General features: G+C 53.2%; 1 protein-coding gene across 3 annotated transcripts in view; it reads right to left on the reverse strand.

Moving 5' to 3' along the window:
- LOC135235667 (diacylglycerol kinase delta-like) overlaps window positions 1-19,485 on the reverse strand; it is a 29,863-nt gene that overhangs the window by 5,201 nt on the left and 5,177 nt on the right. For 2 of the 3 annotated variants that reach the window (XM_064301406.1, XM_064301405.1), the window contains exons 4-25: window positions 13,133-13,237; window positions 12,908-13,040; window positions 12,205-12,311; window positions 11,988-12,113; window positions 11,326-11,428; window positions 11,007-11,169; window positions 10,712-10,820; window positions 8,919-9,058; window positions 8,533-8,617; window positions 8,351-8,445; window positions 8,080-8,179; window positions 7,713-7,980; window positions 7,261-7,428; window positions 6,552-6,680; window positions 6,029-6,125; window positions 5,789-5,899; window positions 5,466-5,562; window positions 5,223-5,330; window positions 2,203-2,316; window positions 1,881-2,015; window positions 1,469-1,623; window positions 1,057-1,162 (exon numbers count right to left, since the gene is read on the reverse strand). In XM_064301406.1, coding sequence (XP_064157476.1) covers window positions 1,057-1,162; window positions 1,469-1,623; window positions 1,881-2,015; window positions 2,203-2,316; window positions 5,223-5,330; window positions 5,466-5,562; window positions 5,789-5,899; window positions 6,029-6,125; window positions 6,552-6,680; window positions 7,261-7,428; window positions 7,713-7,980; window positions 8,080-8,179; window positions 8,351-8,445; window positions 8,533-8,617; window positions 8,919-9,058; window positions 10,712-10,820; window positions 11,007-11,169; window positions 11,326-11,428; window positions 11,988-12,113; window positions 12,205-12,311; window positions 12,908-13,040; window positions 13,133-13,237 — 2,754 coding nt within the window. Of the gene's footprint in view, window positions 1-1,056; window positions 1,163-1,468; window positions 1,624-1,880; window positions 2,016-2,202; window positions 2,317-5,222; window positions 5,331-5,465; window positions 5,563-5,788; window positions 5,900-6,028; window positions 6,126-6,551; window positions 6,681-7,260; window positions 7,429-7,712; window positions 7,981-8,079; window positions 8,180-8,350; window positions 8,446-8,532; window positions 8,618-8,918; window positions 9,059-10,711; window positions 10,821-11,006; window positions 11,170-11,325; window positions 11,429-11,987; window positions 12,114-12,204; window positions 12,312-12,907; window positions 13,041-13,132; window positions 13,238-17,626; window positions 18,070-19,485 lie in introns of those variants that run through there. The other variant, XM_064301407.1, reaches the window with a different exon arrangement.

Here is a 19,485-nt window from a genome sequence, read left to right on the forward strand (position 1 = left end):
ACGCCAGCCATACCCGCCCCTGTATCAGCAGCGCCATACCCTCCCCCTGTATCAGCAGACCCTATACCCGCTCCCTGTATCAGCAGCCCATACCGGCCCTGTACCAGCAGCGCCCCATACCCGCCCCTGTATCAGCAGCCCATACCGGCCCTGTACAGCAGCCCATACCCGCCCCTGTATCAGCAACCCATACCCGCCCCTGTATCAGCAGCCCATACCCGCGCCCTGTATCAGCAGCCCATACCCGCCCCTGTATCAGCAGCCCATACCGGCCCTGTATCAGCAGCCCATACCGGCCCTGTATCAGCAGCCCATACCGGCCCTGTATCAGCAGCCCATACCGGCCCTGTATCAGCAGCCCATACCGGCCCTGTATCAGCAGCCCATACCGGCCCTGTATCAGCAGCCCATACCCGCCCCTGTATCAGCAGCCCATACCGGCCCTGTATCAGCAGCCCATACCGGCCCTGTATCAGCAGCCCATACCCGCCCCTGTATCAGCAGCCCATACCGGCCCTGTATCAGCAGCCCATACCCGCCCCTGTATCAGCAGCCCATACCGGCCCTGTATCAGCAGCCCATACCGGCCCCTGTATCAGCAGCCCATACCCGCCCCTGTATCAGCAGCCCCTGTATCAGCAGCCCATACCGCCCCTGTATCAGCAGCCCATACCCGCCCCTGTATCAGCAGCCCATACCGGCCCTGTATCAGCAGCCCATACCCGCCCCTGTATCAGCAGCCCATACCCGCCCCTGTATCAGCAGCCCATACCCGCCCTGTATCAGCAGCCCATACCGGCCCTGTATCAGCAGCCCATACCGGCCCCTGTATCAGCAGCCCATACCCGCCCCTGTATCAGCAGCCCATACCCGGCCCTGTATCAGCAGCCCATACCCGCCCCTGTATCAGCAGCCCATACCCGCCCCTGTATCAGCAGCCCATACCCGCCCCTGTATCAGCAGCCCATACCCGCCCCTGTATCAGCAGCCTGAACCACAACGCTGCAGTTCAGACTCTGCTCAGCCTTAGTTGTGGAGCTGAGACTCGTACAGTACCTCTGTGTTCTTGGCGTACACCACGTCCATGGCCTTAGAGCTGGCGTTCACTGCATGAGCCAGCTCCTGCTCCAGACTGGGCTGAGACTGCGCAATCTCCCGGATACTGAGCGCAGACACACACACACACACACACACACACACACACACGCACACACACACGCACGCACACACACACACACGCACACACACACGCACACACACACACACACACGCACACACACACGCAGAACACACACACACACACACGCACACACACACACACACGCACAGGTGGACATAAAGAATCAGTCGGTTATTGAACTACTCTTTCTAATACTCAACAACAGTTCAAATTACTAGGGTGTGTGCTTCTGCGTGTGCTTGTGTGCATGCGCGTCTGAGTGGGTGTGCGGAATTCCAGGCGTCTCACCTGTGTATGAGCGCTCCAGCTGCCTGGCCAAACAGATTGATCTGAGCCGCCTCCTCTTCAGACACGGTCTCAGGCTGCAGTGCATGCTGGGACGACGGCCGGGGGAACTCACACTTCTGCTTGTCCTCCCAAGACTTCAGCGTGTTCTCAAAGGCCTGGAGGAGCGAGGATTCTCACATTCTCACATCCGACCCGCAATGATCTGAGTGTGTGTGTGTGTGTGTGTATGCATGTGTGTGTGTGTGTGTGTGTGTGCGTGCGTGCATGTGTGTGTGTGCAGTGTGTGTGCGTGCGTGCATGTGAGTGTGCGTGCGTGTGCGTGCGTGCGTGCATGTGTGTGCATGTGTGTGTGCGTGCGTGCATGTGTGTGTGTGTGTGCATGTGTGTGTGCATGCGTGCATGTGTTACTCACTCTGTCCCTGGTTAGAGTCTGCGTCCGGTTCTTGTGGATAATCCGGATGTATCCAGGGGGCTGGATCCAGGCCTCTCCATCCACCTGCACTGGCACACCCTCGTCCCCAAGAATGGTGATCTTTACTGTGCGACACTGCAGGGGGCGACAGTGAGCACTGCGGGTCAGGTTTGGCAGCCCCACAGTATGAGGAGAGCAGTAGAGGATGGCTTGAAGACCACAGACCCACAGACCGGTTGAAGCTTGAAGACCACAGACCCACAGTCCGGTTGAAGCTTGCAGAGCGCAGACACACACACAGCGGGCAGGGCGGGGCACTCACCTGAGCGATGCGGTGGTGCTGCAGGTTTATCACACGCGACACGGCCATCTGCATGCTGCCGAACACGGCCACCACCTCCAGCACCTTATCGTCAAAGGAGGGAGCCGTGAAGGTCTGCACAGAGAGGGAGGAAACATCATCAACCTGCGCCACCATCACTCCCACACACAGGCAGCCCTGCGCCACTATCACTCCCACACACAGGCAGCCCTGCGCCACTATCACTCCCACACACAGGCAGCCCTGCGCCACTATCACTCTCACACACAGGCAGTCCTGCGCAACCATCACTCTCACACACAGGCAGCCCTGCGCCACTATCACTCTCACACACAGGCAGCCCTGCGCCACTATCACTCCCACACACAGGCAGCCCTGCGCCACCATCACTCTCACACACAGGCAGGCCTGCGCCACCATCACTCTCACACACAGGCAGGCCTGCGCCACCATCACTCTCACACACAGGCAGCCCTGCGCCACCATCACTCTCACACACAGGCAGCCCTGCGCCACCATCACTCTCACACACAGGCAGCCCTGCGCCACCATCACTCTCACACACAGGCAGCCCTGCGCCACTATCACTCTCACACACAGGCAGCCCTGCGCCACCATCACTCTCACACACAGGCAGCCCTGCGCCACTATCACTCCCACACACAGGCAGCCCTGCGCCACCATCACTCTCACACACAGGCAGCCCTGCGCCACCATCACTCTCACACACAGGCAGCCCTGCGCCACCATCACTCTCACACACAGGCAGGCCTGCGCCACCATCACTCTCACACACAGGCAGCCCTGTGCCACCATCACTCTCACACACAGGCAGCCCTGCGCCACTATCACTGTCACACACAGGCAGCCCTGCGCCACCATCACTCTCACACACAGGCAGTCCTGCGCCACCATCACTCACACACACAGGCAGCCCTGCGCCACCATCACTCTCATACACAGGCAGCCCTGCGCCACCATCACTCTCACACACAGGCAGCCCTGCGTCACCATCACTCTCACACACAGGCAGCCCTGCGCCACCATCACTCTCACACACAGGCAGAACCTGCGCCACCATCACTCTCACACACAGGCAGGCCTGCGCCATTATCACTCTCACACACAGGCAGCCCTGCGCCACCATCACTCTCACACACAGGCAGGCCTGTGCCACTATCACTCTCACACACAGGTAGCCCTGCGCCACTATCACTCTCACACACAGGCAGCCCTGCGCCACCATCACTCTCACACACAGGCAGGCCTGCGCCACTATCACTCTCACACACAGGCAGCCCTGCGCCACTATCACTCTCACACACAGGCAGGCCTGCGCCACCATCACTCTCACACACAGGCAGCCCTGCGCCACCATCACTCTCACACACAGGCAGCCCTGCGCCACCATCACTCTCACACAAAGGCAGCCCTGCGCCATTATCACTCTCACACACAGGCAGGCCTGCGCCACCATCACTCTCACACACAGGCAGCCCTGCGCTAGCCAGGGTTACTGTTTACGCTCACGCTTCTGTTTAAGAGCACCTTATAACCCAATAGCCATTGGTAATTGTGGCCGGCCGGAGCCACCCCTACTCGTTGAGTGGGCTCACACACACCTGGCTTGCGTTAGCGAATCAGCCCAGGTCCCAAAGGTGTGCTCATTCTCCATAGTGAGAGCTCGGACTGGGAACTCACACAGCACAAGAAGACGAAGCCCGCTAAGCTGACACAGCATGGCAGCTGAAGACAACAGCTAGGCAGCGCTAAGAGCCACAGCACAGCTGAGCGACAGCTAGGACAGCTGAGAGCGCAGCTGAAGCGACAGCTAAGAAGCAGCAGCTAAAGGCAGCCTAAGGCACAGCATGACAGCTGAGAGCAGACAGCAAAACTGGAAGTGAGAAGCAGACAGCTAGAAGCAGACAGCTGAAGAGCAGCAGCTAAGAAGCAGAGCTAAGAGCAGACAGCTAAAGAAGCGACACTAGAGCAGCTGAGAAGCAACGCAGACAGCTGAAGAAGCAGACAGCTAAAAAAGCAGACAGAAGGCTGAACAGACCGAAGAAGCAGACAGCTAAGAAGCAACAGCTAAGAAGCAGACCTAGAAGAAGCAGACAGCTGAAGAAGCAGACAGCTGAAGAAGCAGACAGCTAAAGAAGCAGACAGCTGAAGAAGCAGACAGCTAAAGAAGCAGACAGCTAAAGAAGCAGACAGCTGAAGAAGCAGACAGCTAAAGAAGCAGACAGCTAAAGAAGCAGACAGCTAAAGAAGCAGACAGCTAAAGAAGCAGACAGCTAAAGAAGCAGACAGCTGAAGAAGCAGACAGCTAAAGAAGCAGACAGCTAAAGAAGCAGACAGCTGAAGAAGCAGACAGCTGAAGAAGCAGACAGCTGAAGAAGCAGACAGCTGAAGAAGCAGACAGCTGAAGAAGCAGACAGCTGAAGAAGCAGACAGCTAAAGAAGCAGACAGCTAAAGAAGCAGACAGCTGAAGAAGCAGACAGCTAAGAAGCGACAGCTAAGAGCAGACAGCTGAAGAAGCAGACAGCTGAAGAAGCAGACAGTGAAGAAGCAGACAGCTAAGAAGCAGACAGCTAAGAAGCAGACAGCTGAAGAAGCAGACAGCTGAAGAAGCAGACAGCTGAAGAAGCAGACAGCTAAAGAAGCAGACAGCTGAAGAAGCACACAGCTGAAGAAGCAGACAGCTAAAGAAGCAGACAGCTGAAGAAGCAGACAGCTAAAGAAGCAGACAGCTGAAGAAGCAGACAGCTGAAGCTGAGAAGCTTTGTACCGTAGCTCATTATACGTGCCTGGTGAAGATTTTTGTTTGTTTTTCCGTTTGTGTAATGAACTCTCTGTATCGGCAAATAAAATGCCGGTGAAAACCGAAATTGCCGATCTCATAAACGCAAACAGGCACAGTGACGCACGCACGCACGCACGCACGCACGCACACACACACATGCACACACACACACACGAACACGCACGCACACGCACACGCACACAGGGCAGAACGTACGTCGTCCTCCTTGGTCCCGCCCCAGAAGTTGGTCCCGCCGGCGTAGCTGGGTATGTTGAGCACGGCGATGCCCTGCAGGCTGGGCAGGGGGATGGGCCGCCCGTCACACTGCGGGCACACACAACAGTCAGCGTCCCCTGGGAGCCGGGCGGGGCCGGGCGGGGCCGCAGCCGATCGGAGATAAACTCCAGCGGCACAAAGGCGCTGTAAGCCCAGGGGGAGGGGGGGGCGGGCGGGGCTCACCTCCAGCAGCACCCTCTGCTCCAGGTTCCTGTATGTCCGGTGGAGCAGCTCCTTGGTGGCCAGGACTCCGTAGCACATCCTGTTCTTTGTGCGGCTCCTGGGGGAAGAGGGGAGCGTGGGAGCCGGGAGGGAAGGGGGGGGGGTGGCAGGGACGTGGCACGGCACGCTATGGGGCAGTGGGGAGGGGGGGGGCACGCTATGGGGCAGTGGGGAGGGAGGGGGGCACGCTATGGGGCAGTGGGGAGGGAGGGGGGCACGCTATGGGGCAGTGGAGGAGGGGGGGGGGAGGGGGTCACCACTGGACCGTCACACAGGACACTTACCTGCACTTCTCCGGGTGCTCGTCTCGCTTGTTGTTGAAGTCCAGAGAGATTTTTGCGTCGAGCCCAATTCCAAAGTAATTATTCATGACACACTTTTCTGTGTAACAGTCACTGAAACAGAAAGAAAAGGGACGTCAGCACTTCTGGGCTGAAACACAGGGACTGCAGGTGGACAGGAGGAGCAGGAGGAGGAAGAGGAGGGGCACGGGTGAGAGGAAGAGGAAGGCTCTGAGCACTCACAGGTTCTCCGGGTCACAGTTGAACGGGTCGGCGTTGACCAGCAACCTGCTGATTACAGAACTGGTGGAGAGGGATCCGGACATCCCCGCCCTGAGACCTGAACACAATTACAGTCATTAACACTACATCTGAACACATTTACAGACATTATCACCGCACCTGAACACATTTACAGTCATTATCACCACACCTGGACACATTTACAATCATTAACACTACACCTGAACACATTTACAGACATTATCACCACACCTGAACACATTTACAATCATTAACACTACACCTGAACACATTTACAGTCATTAACACTACATCTGAACACATTTACAGTCATTAACACTACACCTGAACACATTTACAACCGATATCACCACACCTGAACACATTTACAGCCATTATCACCACACCTGAACACATTTACAGCCATTATCACCACACCTGAACACATTTACAGACATTAACACCACACCTGAAACATAAAGAGCAGGCCAGAGAAACTGAGGACAGACTGAAAATGCCGTACTTGGGTATAATATCTTGGTGTTGAGCATTGGCATGTTGTCCCGGCTTCCTGTTTGCGCCGGCAGTGAGGCGGAGCTGCCCAAGGGCAGGCTACCCTTGCGGATGAGCTTCTCGCATGGTGATTTAGACGCTGCATGGAATGGGGGAGTGTCAGCAGGGATCAACACAGGAAACCAACTCCGCCCACATTTAAGCGTGACCCCTCCTACAGGCAGTAGAGTTACGGAACATAACTGACTTCCACCTTCTTTCCGACCCGCTGCAAATAATTAATACGATGAATTGATGACGAATTAATATTTACACAGAAACAGAGGACTGCATAATGTCTCTGATAACACCATTACATTTAAATAAATGCATATTCAGTATCAAACTGCTTAAAGGCTTAAATAGGTGTAACTCAGTCCTGATGAGAGGGGCGGTGATACTGGCCTCGAGGGCCAGACCTGAGCATCGCTGCTCTGTAGTGCGGCTGATCTGACAGGAACAGCCTCCAGCCTGCCGCACAGGGGCAGAAGCCTTCACTGAGGCCTCTCATGACAGCCCCACTGGCACTCACACACAGCCAGCAAATACAAGTGACCACTGATCTGAGCATCACAGCCAGCTGCACATGCTTCGGGAGCTGCTGTCCTCAGGGCTACAGTGCGGTTTGTCAGGCGGTGCTGCCGAAACATGTCAGATTAGAAAGAGGAACGGTAAGACACCTCTGCGTGCAGGATGCCCCTTTGCGTTCCCGCTGTACGAGGACTGCAGCGACAGCTTGTCCTCAACCCGGCACTCCTCGTCATCCTCCTCTTCTTCCTCTACCACCTCTTCCTCCGGCGCCAGAGCGAAGATCTGCTCCTGCGTCTGAGCGTTCTGCTCATCCACCGCTGAGCGAGGGAAAGTGAGTGAAACAGACGCTTTTACTTCTCTCTGTTGGTCTTACCTTTTTGTTCGTTTTATCTTTGTGTTCTACCTTGCTGTGTTTTATCGTTCTGTTTGTTTTACCATACTGTGTGTTTTATCTTTCCATGAGTGTTTTACCTTTCTGTGTGCGTTTTACCTTTCTGTGTGTGTATTATCTTTCTGTGAGTGTATTATCATTCTGTGAGTGCTTTACCTTTCTGTGAGTGTTTTATCTTTCTGTTTGTTTCACCTGTCTGTAAGTGTTTACCTTTCTCTGTGTGCTCAATGATCTGTCGGATGGCTTTCTTCAGACTGTTGGCTCGGAGCATGAGCTGTTCGCGGGGCTTGAAGATGGCCGACGTGGCTCGGGGCGAGCACGGCGCCGGGGGTGTGGAGTGGGGGGGCACCAGCACGCCCTCCCCCTCCTCCTGCTCCTCCTCGATGGTGGGGGGCGGGGTGGACAGGACCGTGGAGGCCTGCGCCTCCTCATTCAGCGTTTTCAGCAGCGAGTCCAGCTTCTCCTTCAGCACTCCACACTGTGGCCATAAGAGACCCCTCAGCAACCGCTCCACCAATCAGAGCGCTCATTAGCCAAAGCACCAATCAGAGCAGCGCACACGGGTTACAGCACTCACCTTCTTGGCCATGGTTTCCGACTCTTCAGAGCTCTCCGGAGTTTTTTCATACGCCTTTCCTACCCGAGCCACGAAGTCCTTCACTGTCTCACACAGCACCCTGAAGAACACACACACAAACACACAAACAAATACACAAAATAAGACAAGCCAAACACATACAGAAAGGTCAAAGAGGCCCCCACACACACATGCACGAACACAGACACACACACACACACACACACACACACAAATGTGCAGAAACAGACTCATGAATGGAGTGACTCACTTTGCAGATGAAATGACCACAGAATGCTGGTCTGAGGTGAGGATCTTGGACAGGTGAGCGGCCACTGAGTCCTCGTAGGTGAGGATCTGCTGCACCTGCGTCACAGCAAGGCCAGGGGTTAGAACTGCTCTAATAAGAAAGGGGAAGTGACCTCTGTGCATACTGAAGGTGCCACTGGCTACCTCCGAGTCGTCGCTGCAGTCCTCCGTCACCGTGGAGCTGGAGTGTTGCCGTGGAAACTTGGTCTCATACACCATTATGCTCCACCTGGGAAGAAGAACGATTTATCAGGTCTTTCTCCACCTCTTCTCCCTCAACACTAACAGCTCTACTTGTACATGCAACTATGGCCTCCTATCACTATACTCTCTCAACTCCAATCCACAGCTTTCATGCCTGTCTCACCGCTCTTCCTGTCCGGTCTCAGCAGTCTTCCTCTCTCACAATTGGTGTGCCAGCCTCTTTCCTGCATGTGCTAACGCTCTCTGGTGTGCTAATGCTCTCTGAAGCCTGTCACTCTGCTCTTTCTGCCTCCTGATTGGCTGCTCCCTCAGGCCCGCCCCCTCACCTGTCCAGCATCTTGGTGCTGGCCCTCTCCAGCTTCTCCAGGATCTGCGGCAGCTGCGTGTCGTCGTCGCAGGCGGAGCCCCACCCCAGCACGCGCGCCAGGTCGTTCCCCGTGCCCAGCGGCAGCACGCCCAGCTGGCACTGCCACCAGAGCAGGCCGGACCGTCAGTAAACACGCACGCATACGCGTACAGTACAACTAATCTCTCTCTCTCTCATACACACACATACACACACACCTAATCTCTCTCTCTCTGTCTCTCTCACACACACACCTAATCTCTCTCTCACACAAACACGCACACACACACAATCATACACATACAACTAATCTCACTCACACACATAAAAACTTATACACACACACAACTAATCTCTTTCACACACACACAAACACACACACACATAATCTCTCTCTCTCTCCCACACACGCAATCATGCACACACACTTGTGCAAGCACCTGCACCTCCACACACACGCTTAATTACGCACATCAGTTTTATTTACATACTCTGACACACAGCATACACCTAATCCCACGTAAAAATAACACAGTAACACACGCCAGCTCCAACATACACTTACATTTTAGTCATCTAGCATTAATGCTCTTATCATAAGCAGCTCACACTGCTTACATTCTGAACACACAATCCATTCATACAGATAGATAGTCACTGAAGCAAGGGTACAAGGGCAAGGTCCCACCCGAAGAACTGGATCCACAACCTCAGTTACACGCCCAGTCCCCCAACTATTATAATGAACTGCTTTAAATGAATATGATACACGCATGTACACATTACATACAACAGTTTCTAAAGTACATTTTCTAAAGCACATGCTCTATTACACACAGCTAAGTACATTCGCAAACAAAAAACTAATTGCTATAAGTAGGTATTATACACTGACACAGACCTACGGACTCACACAAGACATGCGTATATACTGTACGGGCTGGGACCCCAATGTATTGTGCTTTTTTGTACAGAAAAGCATGAATGGTACAATACCATGGGTATCAATTACATAGTTCCTTTACTGGTACTATGGTAAAACAGTGCAAAGTATCAGGCAGGATGTGATGATCATAACAGCCCTGTAGAAGGCCTGCCAGATGTAGGCCAGGTATGTCCAACTAAATTCCAGCTGTTTATTTCCATATACATAGTACATGCATTTTACAAAAAATTTGAAAACCAATGAAAAATGCACTATAAATAAAAAGTGAGTTAAGCTATCGCTTCCCTAGGCACAGGCAGCCTGGTCGGAGTTCAGATAGCTCAGTGTTTGCAATGTCCACAAGAGAGCACTGTCTCCCCAATCAGAACTAGGGAAGCTGGAAAAACTATTTCACACTGTATGAAAGGTCTTTTGGAAAAAACTGAGAAAATGGCACAGGACTGGCCTACCAGCAATGAGTTTCTATAGAGAATAGGACAGGACTGGCCTACCAGCAATGAGTTTCTATAGAGAATAGGACAGGACTGGCCTACCAGCAATGAGTTTCTATAGAGAATAGGACAGGACTGGCCTACCAGCAATGAGTTTCTATAGAGAATAGGACAGGACTGGCCTACCAGCAATGAGTTTCTATAGAGAATAGGACAGGACTGGCCTACCAGCAATGAGTTTCTATAGAGAATAGGACAGGACTGGCCTTCCTGCAGTGAGTTTCTATAGAGAATAGGACAGGACTGGCCTACCAGCAATGTGTTTCTATAGAGAATAGGACAGGACTGGCCTTTCTGCAGTGAGTTTCTATAGAGAATAGGACAGGACTGGCCTACCTGCTTGTGCAGAGTCAGTGTATCGATCTCTGACAGGACCCAGCCCACACTTCCATCTCCCCCACACACCAGGATCCGAAACGTGTCAAACTTCTGGAAGAGCCGCAGACTGCCAGAGAAAAGAGAGTTCTGACACAGCTACAAACACACAGACACACGCCCCCTCTCACAAATACTCTGCATGCTCTCTAACACATACATCCTCTCTTACACATACAGTCCACACTCTCTTACACAAACACCCTCTCTTACACACACACACACACACGCACGCACGCTCGGGCTGGCGTCTCACCCCAGGTGCGGCCCCCCGTTCATCAGGTCGAAGACCTGCGCGGGGTTGAGCAGCTGCTTGAAGCGCCGCAGGAACTTGACGCCCTGGTTGTCTCCGCTCTTGGAGTTGACGAAGACGAGGAGGGGGCTGGTGCAGGAGGGGGGGCAGCTGGCCTTCCAGAAGCCTGGGGGGGGGGGGGGGGAGAGGAGGGGTCAGTGCACAGCCAGCCAATCAGCAGCTGAACCAGCAGCTCTGCGGGCTCTCTGATTACAGAGCCCTGGAGGCTAAGACCAGCGCTAAGCATGGCCAGGGCGAGAGAAGGGGCAGGAGGAGGGCTCACCGTCAGAGTCGATGCTGTTGAGGGCTGTGGGGGGGATAACGGACACCTTGCACTGCCCCAGCGGACACTTAGAGGACAACTGCTCCTTACACACCGAATGCACCTGCGAGACAGACACAGGCATTACACATGCAGTACAACACACACACACACACATACACATGCAGTACACACACACACACACACACATTACACATGCAGTACACACACACACACACACACATTACACATGCAGTACACACACACACACATTACACATGCAGTACACACACACACACACACACACACACATCACACATGCAGTACACACACACACACACACATTACACATGCAGTACACACACACACACACACACATTACACATGCAGTACACACACACACACACATTACACATGCAGTACACACACACACACACACACATTACACATGCAGTACACACACACACACACACACACATATTACACATGCAGTACACACACACACACACACACACACATTACACATGCAGTACACACACACACACACACACACACACACACACACACATTACACACACATCACACGCCCCACAGAAACACTGCCACAGCATAGCACTCAGCTTCACCAGCCTGATGCTGGTTGCCTGATGAGCAGTCTCTGACTCCATATAAGACACACGCACCATGGCCTTGCACCAGAGGCAGCGCCAGTCCTGCAGGCGCAGCACGCTGCCGCAGGTCTTGTCGCAGACGCTGCACTTGGCGCTGACCGGCAGGTTGCCCTCCAGCCACTGGTGGGGCATGGAGATCTGCAGACACACAGAGACAGCACAGACGTAAGGAAGCACGCCGCGCTGCGTGTCTGTGCAGCGCTGGAGTCCGCCCCCACGCTGCCCTTACCCCGTCCTCGTCCTCGATGATGTCCTTCCCGATGGACGCCAGCGTCGTCCACTTGCAGTTGTTGGTGGCCCGGACGGCGCAGCGTTTGTGCGCCTTGAACTTGCACACTGCGGAACAGGAAGTCCGTCAGACCAGCGGTTCAAACAGAGCCCAACGACCTTCTGTGCTACTGCGACACAGTACCACCACACTACACTCCAGCATATTACCACACTACATGCCAACAGGGTGAACCCCCACCACATTACACTCCAGCATATTACCACACTACATGCCAACAGGGTGAACCCCCACCACAGTATCCTCCCCAAGGCTAAGAGTGCTGCACCATTCCGATGCGGCGCAGACATTAGACTGCGCAGTTAAATCACACCGGGCTGCGTGAGCGGGCCTCTTTGGGCCTGTGCTGCAGGTGAACAGCCTTTCCACTGCAGAAATACACCACATACAGCGGCGTTGCCATGGCAACGTTCACGTCAGGGCGCGCAAGAATGAATGACAAAAGCTGTAATCACGACCCACTGTAATCACATACAAGAAAGCTCCCAATTCAGCCTCTTCAGAAAAGCTGTGCCTGTGAAATCTCCAGAAGAGCAGTTCTATCTTCACAGCCTTTGCAAAAGGCCCTGTGTTTGCGGACCAGCCGCTCAAGAGCTCTGCGCTGGTCTGGGGGGCGGAGGGGGGGGAGGGGCCCGGCGGTTACCTTCGCAGGAGAGGCCGTGTGAGGTCACCCCCGACAGCGCCTCGCGGCACACGTTGCAGTAGGTGGGGCGCGCGTGCGAGCAGGCGTACCAGTTGTGCATCCCCGAGAAGTGGTCCATGCTGTACTGGGTGGACTGCGCGGGGGGGAGAGGGGGCAGAGGGTCAGAGTTCGGAGGTCGGGGACACCCGGGGGGAAAGTTGGCTCCCACGCCTGAGCGGGCCTCACCTCGAAGTGCTCGCGGTTCTGCACGCTGCGCACGGCGGCGATCCAGTCCTCCATCTCCTTCCTGTTCTCCGCACACAGGATCAGCTTCCGGCACGGCGTGATGATCTGGGGGAGAGAGGAGAGCCGGATTTAAACGCAGGCTCCCTTCCCTGGGCAAACAGGACAGAGACGCAAACACCCTGGACCAGGCCTCTCGGCCCTCCAGCACAGGGACGTCTGGGGCAGTCTGTCCTAATAAGAGCAGGAAGGACATTCGAGTCTGAGCTAACTTCCTCCACACTGAACACAATGCACTGCACCACAGTCCAACCAACAAACAGACTGAGAAGACACACCTTGGGCCATTTAACCCTTTAAAGTGTAAGATCACAAACATGTGACTAGAATGTTCTTAACTGAACATTCTAATGCTGATGTCACACTCACTACTGGTAATGGAAAGCAATGTTCTAGAAGACTGACTTTGGAAAAAAAAAAAATTTAAAAACACATTCCAAAAAACCTAGTCCTCAAAGGGTTAATAATGAATCTTCTGCATTTGTCGCACAGGCGAATTCCCCCAGGGGCTAAAGCTAGCAGCGGGCTGGAGAAAGAGAGCGGCCCAGAGGAGCCGGCCCAGAGGAGGGGGCACAGAGAGAGAGCTGCACCGCGCGTCCCAGCCCACGGCCCCCGCTCTCCCGGGACGCCAGTGATGTCATGGGGACGGACCGCTGTGGGAAAGGACCGGAGGGGTCGCGACCCTTTGTGCCGCGGGCGGAGGTGGGGGGCGGGGTCTGTTCTGTGCTGGCGCGGAGAGCGCGCCGACGTGACCGCGGAGAGGAGCCAAGGGTCCGTGGCAGGGGGGCCAGACAGCGCCAAGCGGCCGGGCCGCTGACGTCATCCCAGCTGACATCGGGGGAAACTCCCCAGCTGGCGGCCAGGCCATCTTTAGCCTAACAGTAATGTATTTACATTTCCATGGCACACGAAAACAACACTGCACAGATTCTGCAATGTGAATAAAGTGTCGCAGTTCGCAACATCTTAAAGTTCTAATATTTGCATTATGAGCTCACAAATGCTCCATTATGAATTGAAATCAGTTGGGCTTACAAATGCTCCATAGTGATCTGAAATCAGTTTTTTTTTTTAATTAACAGTATGATTTCTATGTTTTATCATTTTTAACAAAACTTAAATTTCGAGGAATGTGCAGGAAACTTTGGCATGAAACTGCATTTGAATTTAAAAGTCTAAAACTGGTATGAATGTGAATATATCTGAATACTATTTGCATATGTATATTGTCTGACGCAAAATGCAATATCATAATATGCTGTGACGTCCACAAGGGTGTAGTATAACACAAAACGACACTGATATATTGTTCAAAATATGTTTTCATACAACTGGGAAATTCTCAACTTGCAAAACTGACCGAAATTTTCAATAAATTAGCAAATAAAGCGTGTTGTATCAGCGATGTAATTCACAGCGCTAGATTAATAAGCATAGTGGAAGATGGTACAATAGCCCATAAATAAATTTCAGTATTGTCCAAAACTTCAAAATGATAATTCTCAATGCAGATATAGTCAAAGCGAGCAACCATAGAGGCCCATACAATACCAGTCCATAGTGCCGACCATGCATCACTTCATATTGGCAAAGAAAACGAGATGCCAACTAGTTGACCATTGCTAACTATAGCCTGTTTGTTTTATTTTTGTGAACGTTATGTTCGATAGCTACCCAGGGCACGCAGGCTAGGCAGTGAAAACAGGGTTGCATTCATGAACATGGTGGCGCTTGAAACACGCACTTAAGTATTTACGTTAACCAGAAAAAGCGGGGCCTAAAACAAACATTCAAATTCTCTAAATTAAAGAAATTCCACTAATATTTTTTGAAACTCCTACGAGGCACCCCTGGAGGGATCTCACAGCACCCACTTTGAAAATTCCGTCATGCCTTGGATTGCTGGTGCTTGGGAATGACTCCAACATTACTTTGAACAGAAAAGATGCGTTCTACTTGTGGGACCGACTGCAGTTGAGAAGGATAGGTTTGGGTAAAGCCTTTCCACTTAAAAAAAACAGGATATTATCAGGATATACGTATTTTAGAGAAATCTAAAGTAGTCCTTCTCCAAGCTAGTGTAAACACACTGAATGTACAGTCGGTCCCATGTCATAAACATTCAGCAATGATGTTGCAGTACTTCTGCTCTGCAGTGCCATTATTTTGTTTTTGTATTATTTTAGGCATCATGTCATTTACTTCTGTATTTCGTTGTGGTGAACAGCGCCCCTGTGAAAAATATCAATAAAGATGTTAAAATAATAAAACTTGTACTGGCACAACATGCTTGGCATAAACACTTGCCCCAGATAGATCGTCTATTCTGTTTCACATAAGGAAATATCCTCTTCTTGGAGTGCATGTGCAGGTGGATGAGCTCACATATTTACTCAGCTCCAGGATGCAGTGTGTGTGCCATGGGTGCTGGGGGTGTGTAACACACACTCTCACTGATCCCCTGAACCTCCTAGTGTTTCAGAGAGGAGAATCTGACCTTCCTCCTTCCTTCTGAAACACACACACACACATATACAACACCCCCCCCACAAACACACACACACACACACACACACACACGAACACCCAACACACAGACACATGCATGCACACACACAACACCCCACACACACACACACACACACACACACACACTCTTTTGAATGGCAACCGTTTTGTAAGATGCTGCGCTGGCGTTCAAGAAAACGCAACCAGCCATAAAAGGTAGAGACTGTAATATTTTTAGACGCAGCACACATAATAATAGCTTCCAACACACACATCATTGTGGTAGCGCTGCTATGGGTGTTGTTCTTGGCTGGGGCTGGAGGAAGCAGCTCTGCGCGTGGTTTCCTTCAAAGCTAACACAGTAAGTACACGGTACCCTAGCAGCGGGGAAACAGCTGGCGAATTAGTCACCGCCGTAATAACAGCGTGCGTGGAGCTCTGGCTTTTTAGGGATTTTGCTGACCTGCTCTGTCGGGTGCTGGGCGCAGGGGGACCGGCCACCGGCGGACCGGGCTCCTGGAGCACACGCCTGCCGGACTCTGACAGCTAGCTCTAAGGACGCCGGCGGATTCTTAAATCTGCCCTGAGGCCCGCATCCCTTCCTCTGCCCAGGAAGCCCCAGCCACCACAGGGGGCCCACCTTTCTGAACAAACACCGGCGTTAGCATAGCGTGCGTTCAGTCACATGTGCAGGATGAGAGAGGGCCCGTCTTTCTGAACAAACACCAGCGTTAGTGTGTGTTCAGTCACATGTACAGGATGAGAGAGGGCCCGTCTTTCTGAACAAACACCAGCGTTAGTGTGTGTTCAGTCACATGTACAGCATGAGAGAGGGCCCGTCTTTCTGAACAAACACCAGCGTTAGTGTGTGTTCAGTCACATGTACAGGATGAGAGAGGGCCCATCTTCCTACACAGAAACGCGGTGTTGGTGTGTGTTCAGTCACATGTACAGCATGAGAGAGGGCCCATCTTCCTACACAGAAACGCGGTGTTGGTGTGTGTACTCAGTCACATGTACAGCATGAGAGAGGGCCCATCTTCCTACACAGAAACGCGGTGTTGGTGTGTGTTCAGTCACATGTACAGGATGAGAGAGGGCTCATCGTTCTACACAGAAACGCTGGTGTTGGTGTGTGTTCAGTCACATGTACAGCATGAGAGAGGGGGGACCGTTTCCACACTGTGGACGTCAGCTTCCCAGAACATTTCCTTCACAGCTGCCAAACAAAGACGCTTGTGTTCCAGGCGGATAAAAATATCGCAGGCCTTTCCCCCGGCGCAGCGTAGCGCGCATGCGCGCACACACACGCACGCCCGCGAGCGCAGACACACACACACACACACACACACAGGCCCCATTCATCGCCCCGCGGCCAGAGCAAACCTCCGCACGGAGGAGAACCCACGAGAGACAGGGAAGAGATACAGGAGAGATGTGGAGGAGCAACAGAGGAGACAAACTCCTAACATAAACTCGACTCGCTCGAGGACTAATACGGTATCACAGCGACAGCTTACATAAAACTTACAAGGCTGGCATCACAGATCTAGTTTCAAGTCAGTATTGTACCTCCCCAATAAACAACAGAGTTATCTTACAGCGCTGCGAGAAAGACGCAGAATTTGATCCAGTGCCGCGCACTTAAGGATCTCTCTACTTAAACACGAACCGGGACCTGCCTTTGTTACATTAAGCGGCATACCGGAGAGGCCGCCCGTCGCGGCCTGGGATAACCCCGCACACACACAGACCCCCCCTGGCCCCCCCCGGAGTGAAGCGCAGACACGCACAGCGCACAGCGCACAGCCGGCTGGGGCCGCGCAGCGCGGGCGAGCTCGCCGTCTGACTCGGCTCATTTACCGGCAGAGACGCGCAGGCATGCGCCAAGCCCCTCCCACTCCCATTCCAGGCATTTTTCGACCTTACTCTCAGAGCGACCCGGCCTCCGGCTCTCTCCCGGCTCCCCCAGGCGCGCGCCGCGGACAGCCTGCCGTCTCCACGGGCCAGACAGACACGGCCGGGCTGGCAGCTCCTCCAGCCGGGGCTCAAGTGTGGGTTAGCGATCGCAGCTGCTGCTCCTCTTGATGTCCGCGGGGCAGAGAAGCCGCTATCTGTCCCAGCCGGGGCACAATGGCTGGTATCTCCCCGTGGGTTGGGGAAAGGCTGGTATCCCTCCTACTCCAGGGCAGTGAAGGCGGGTTCCCGTCTTGGTTCTGGCAGTGGGCTCCCCGTTCTCCGGTAAGGAAACAGAACCGGCTGCGGCCTCGCTCTCTGCATTCCCCACACAAGCGCCGTGCTGCCAGAGACTCGCACTGCTGCGCTCTGAGAGGGGCCGTGGGCTACAGACCCCTCCCTCATCCGCTGGAGTGACTCAGATAAACTTCCTGTCGTCACAGCGGCCCGAGCGGGTGCCGGGGGAGGGGGATGGGGGAGGGGGGAGGGGGGAGGGGGGGTCTGCGGGCCCACAAACAGCTGAGGAACTCGCTGACCACCGAACTGAGGAAATCGGAGGTGATGATTGGCCGTCTGCAAGTCCCGCCCGCTCAGAGACGGACGGCCGTGTCGGAGCCCAGAGCAGAACCCCGGACCCTCACATGAAAGACTGATAAGAGCACTTGAGACGTTATAAACACAGGAAACTGCTACTCAGCTGGTCTAAATACAGACCCTACACCAGGCCACTCCCCATTACGCAGAAGCTCTAAATACACACTCTGCTGCGCAGCCACTGGGCCAGGATACACCCCCACGGAAACTTCTGAGGCTAAACTTACTGAAATATAAACATAATGTTCGTACGAATATCTATTATTATTCCAATGACGTCTCCTGGCTTTTCTCCTCTGTTTAGACACTCCCTCAGTCAGGGATTTAGCACTCAAAGACAAAGCCTGCTTCACACGCGTCCTGCCCCAGATACCTGTGTATCGTCTATTCCGTTTGGCATAAGGAAATATCCTCTTCTTGGAGTGCATGTGCAGGTGGATGAGCTCACATATTTACTCAGCTCCAGGATGCAGTGTGTGTGCCATGGGTGCTGGGGGTGTGTAACACACACTCTCACTGATCCCCTGAACCTCCTAGTGTTTCAGAGAGTACACAGTACACTTACACACTCACTCTGTGAGCACACTTACCCTGACAGCATTCACACACTCGCTCTGTTTGGACCGTTTACACACTATCGAGAAGGCTGTTTGTTCTCTCGGCCAGGTCTCATACAATCTCTCAGCTGGCCGTGCGCTCACAGTCGCTCAGACACAGCCGGCTCACGGCTACCTGCGGGACAGCCTAATTAAACACCCGCGCCGGCGGTGTGTGCACATTCACTCAGCCTGTTTGCACTCTCACTTGGACACGGTTTGTTTGCACTCTCTTTCAGAGACTGTGTACACACTCCCTAAGGCCGTTTAAGAAGCCTCAGTACAGTGTTTCTAATACAAAATTTTAGGACTTTTCATGGACCTTCAAGGACTATTTTCAAAGTTTTCAAGGACCATAAATAATATTTTAAAGGCATTTAGCAAAAAAAGCCTTACATTCAATGAACTAGTAATCCCACCCACTCGCTCTGATTACAGGAATACCGTGCGCTTTGAAAACAGTGCAGATGTTGTTTTATCCAGCACAGCTTGGACTGTGTTTACACTGCACAGAATACACAGAGCCACTACACAAAAACAGACTTCCTTACATGCATAAACCCGCAGGAAATCGAGAACCTTCAAGGACTCTGTACAAATTCCATGTGCTTTCACATACTTGACTGTTCCTCTTCCAAAATC

The sequence above is a fragment of the Anguilla rostrata genome, chromosome 12 (assembly GCF_018555375.3).
Source record: "Anguilla rostrata isolate EN2019 chromosome 12, ASM1855537v3, whole genome shotgun sequence".
NCBI lineage: Eukaryota > Metazoa > Chordata > Actinopteri > Anguilliformes > Anguillidae > Anguilla > Anguilla rostrata.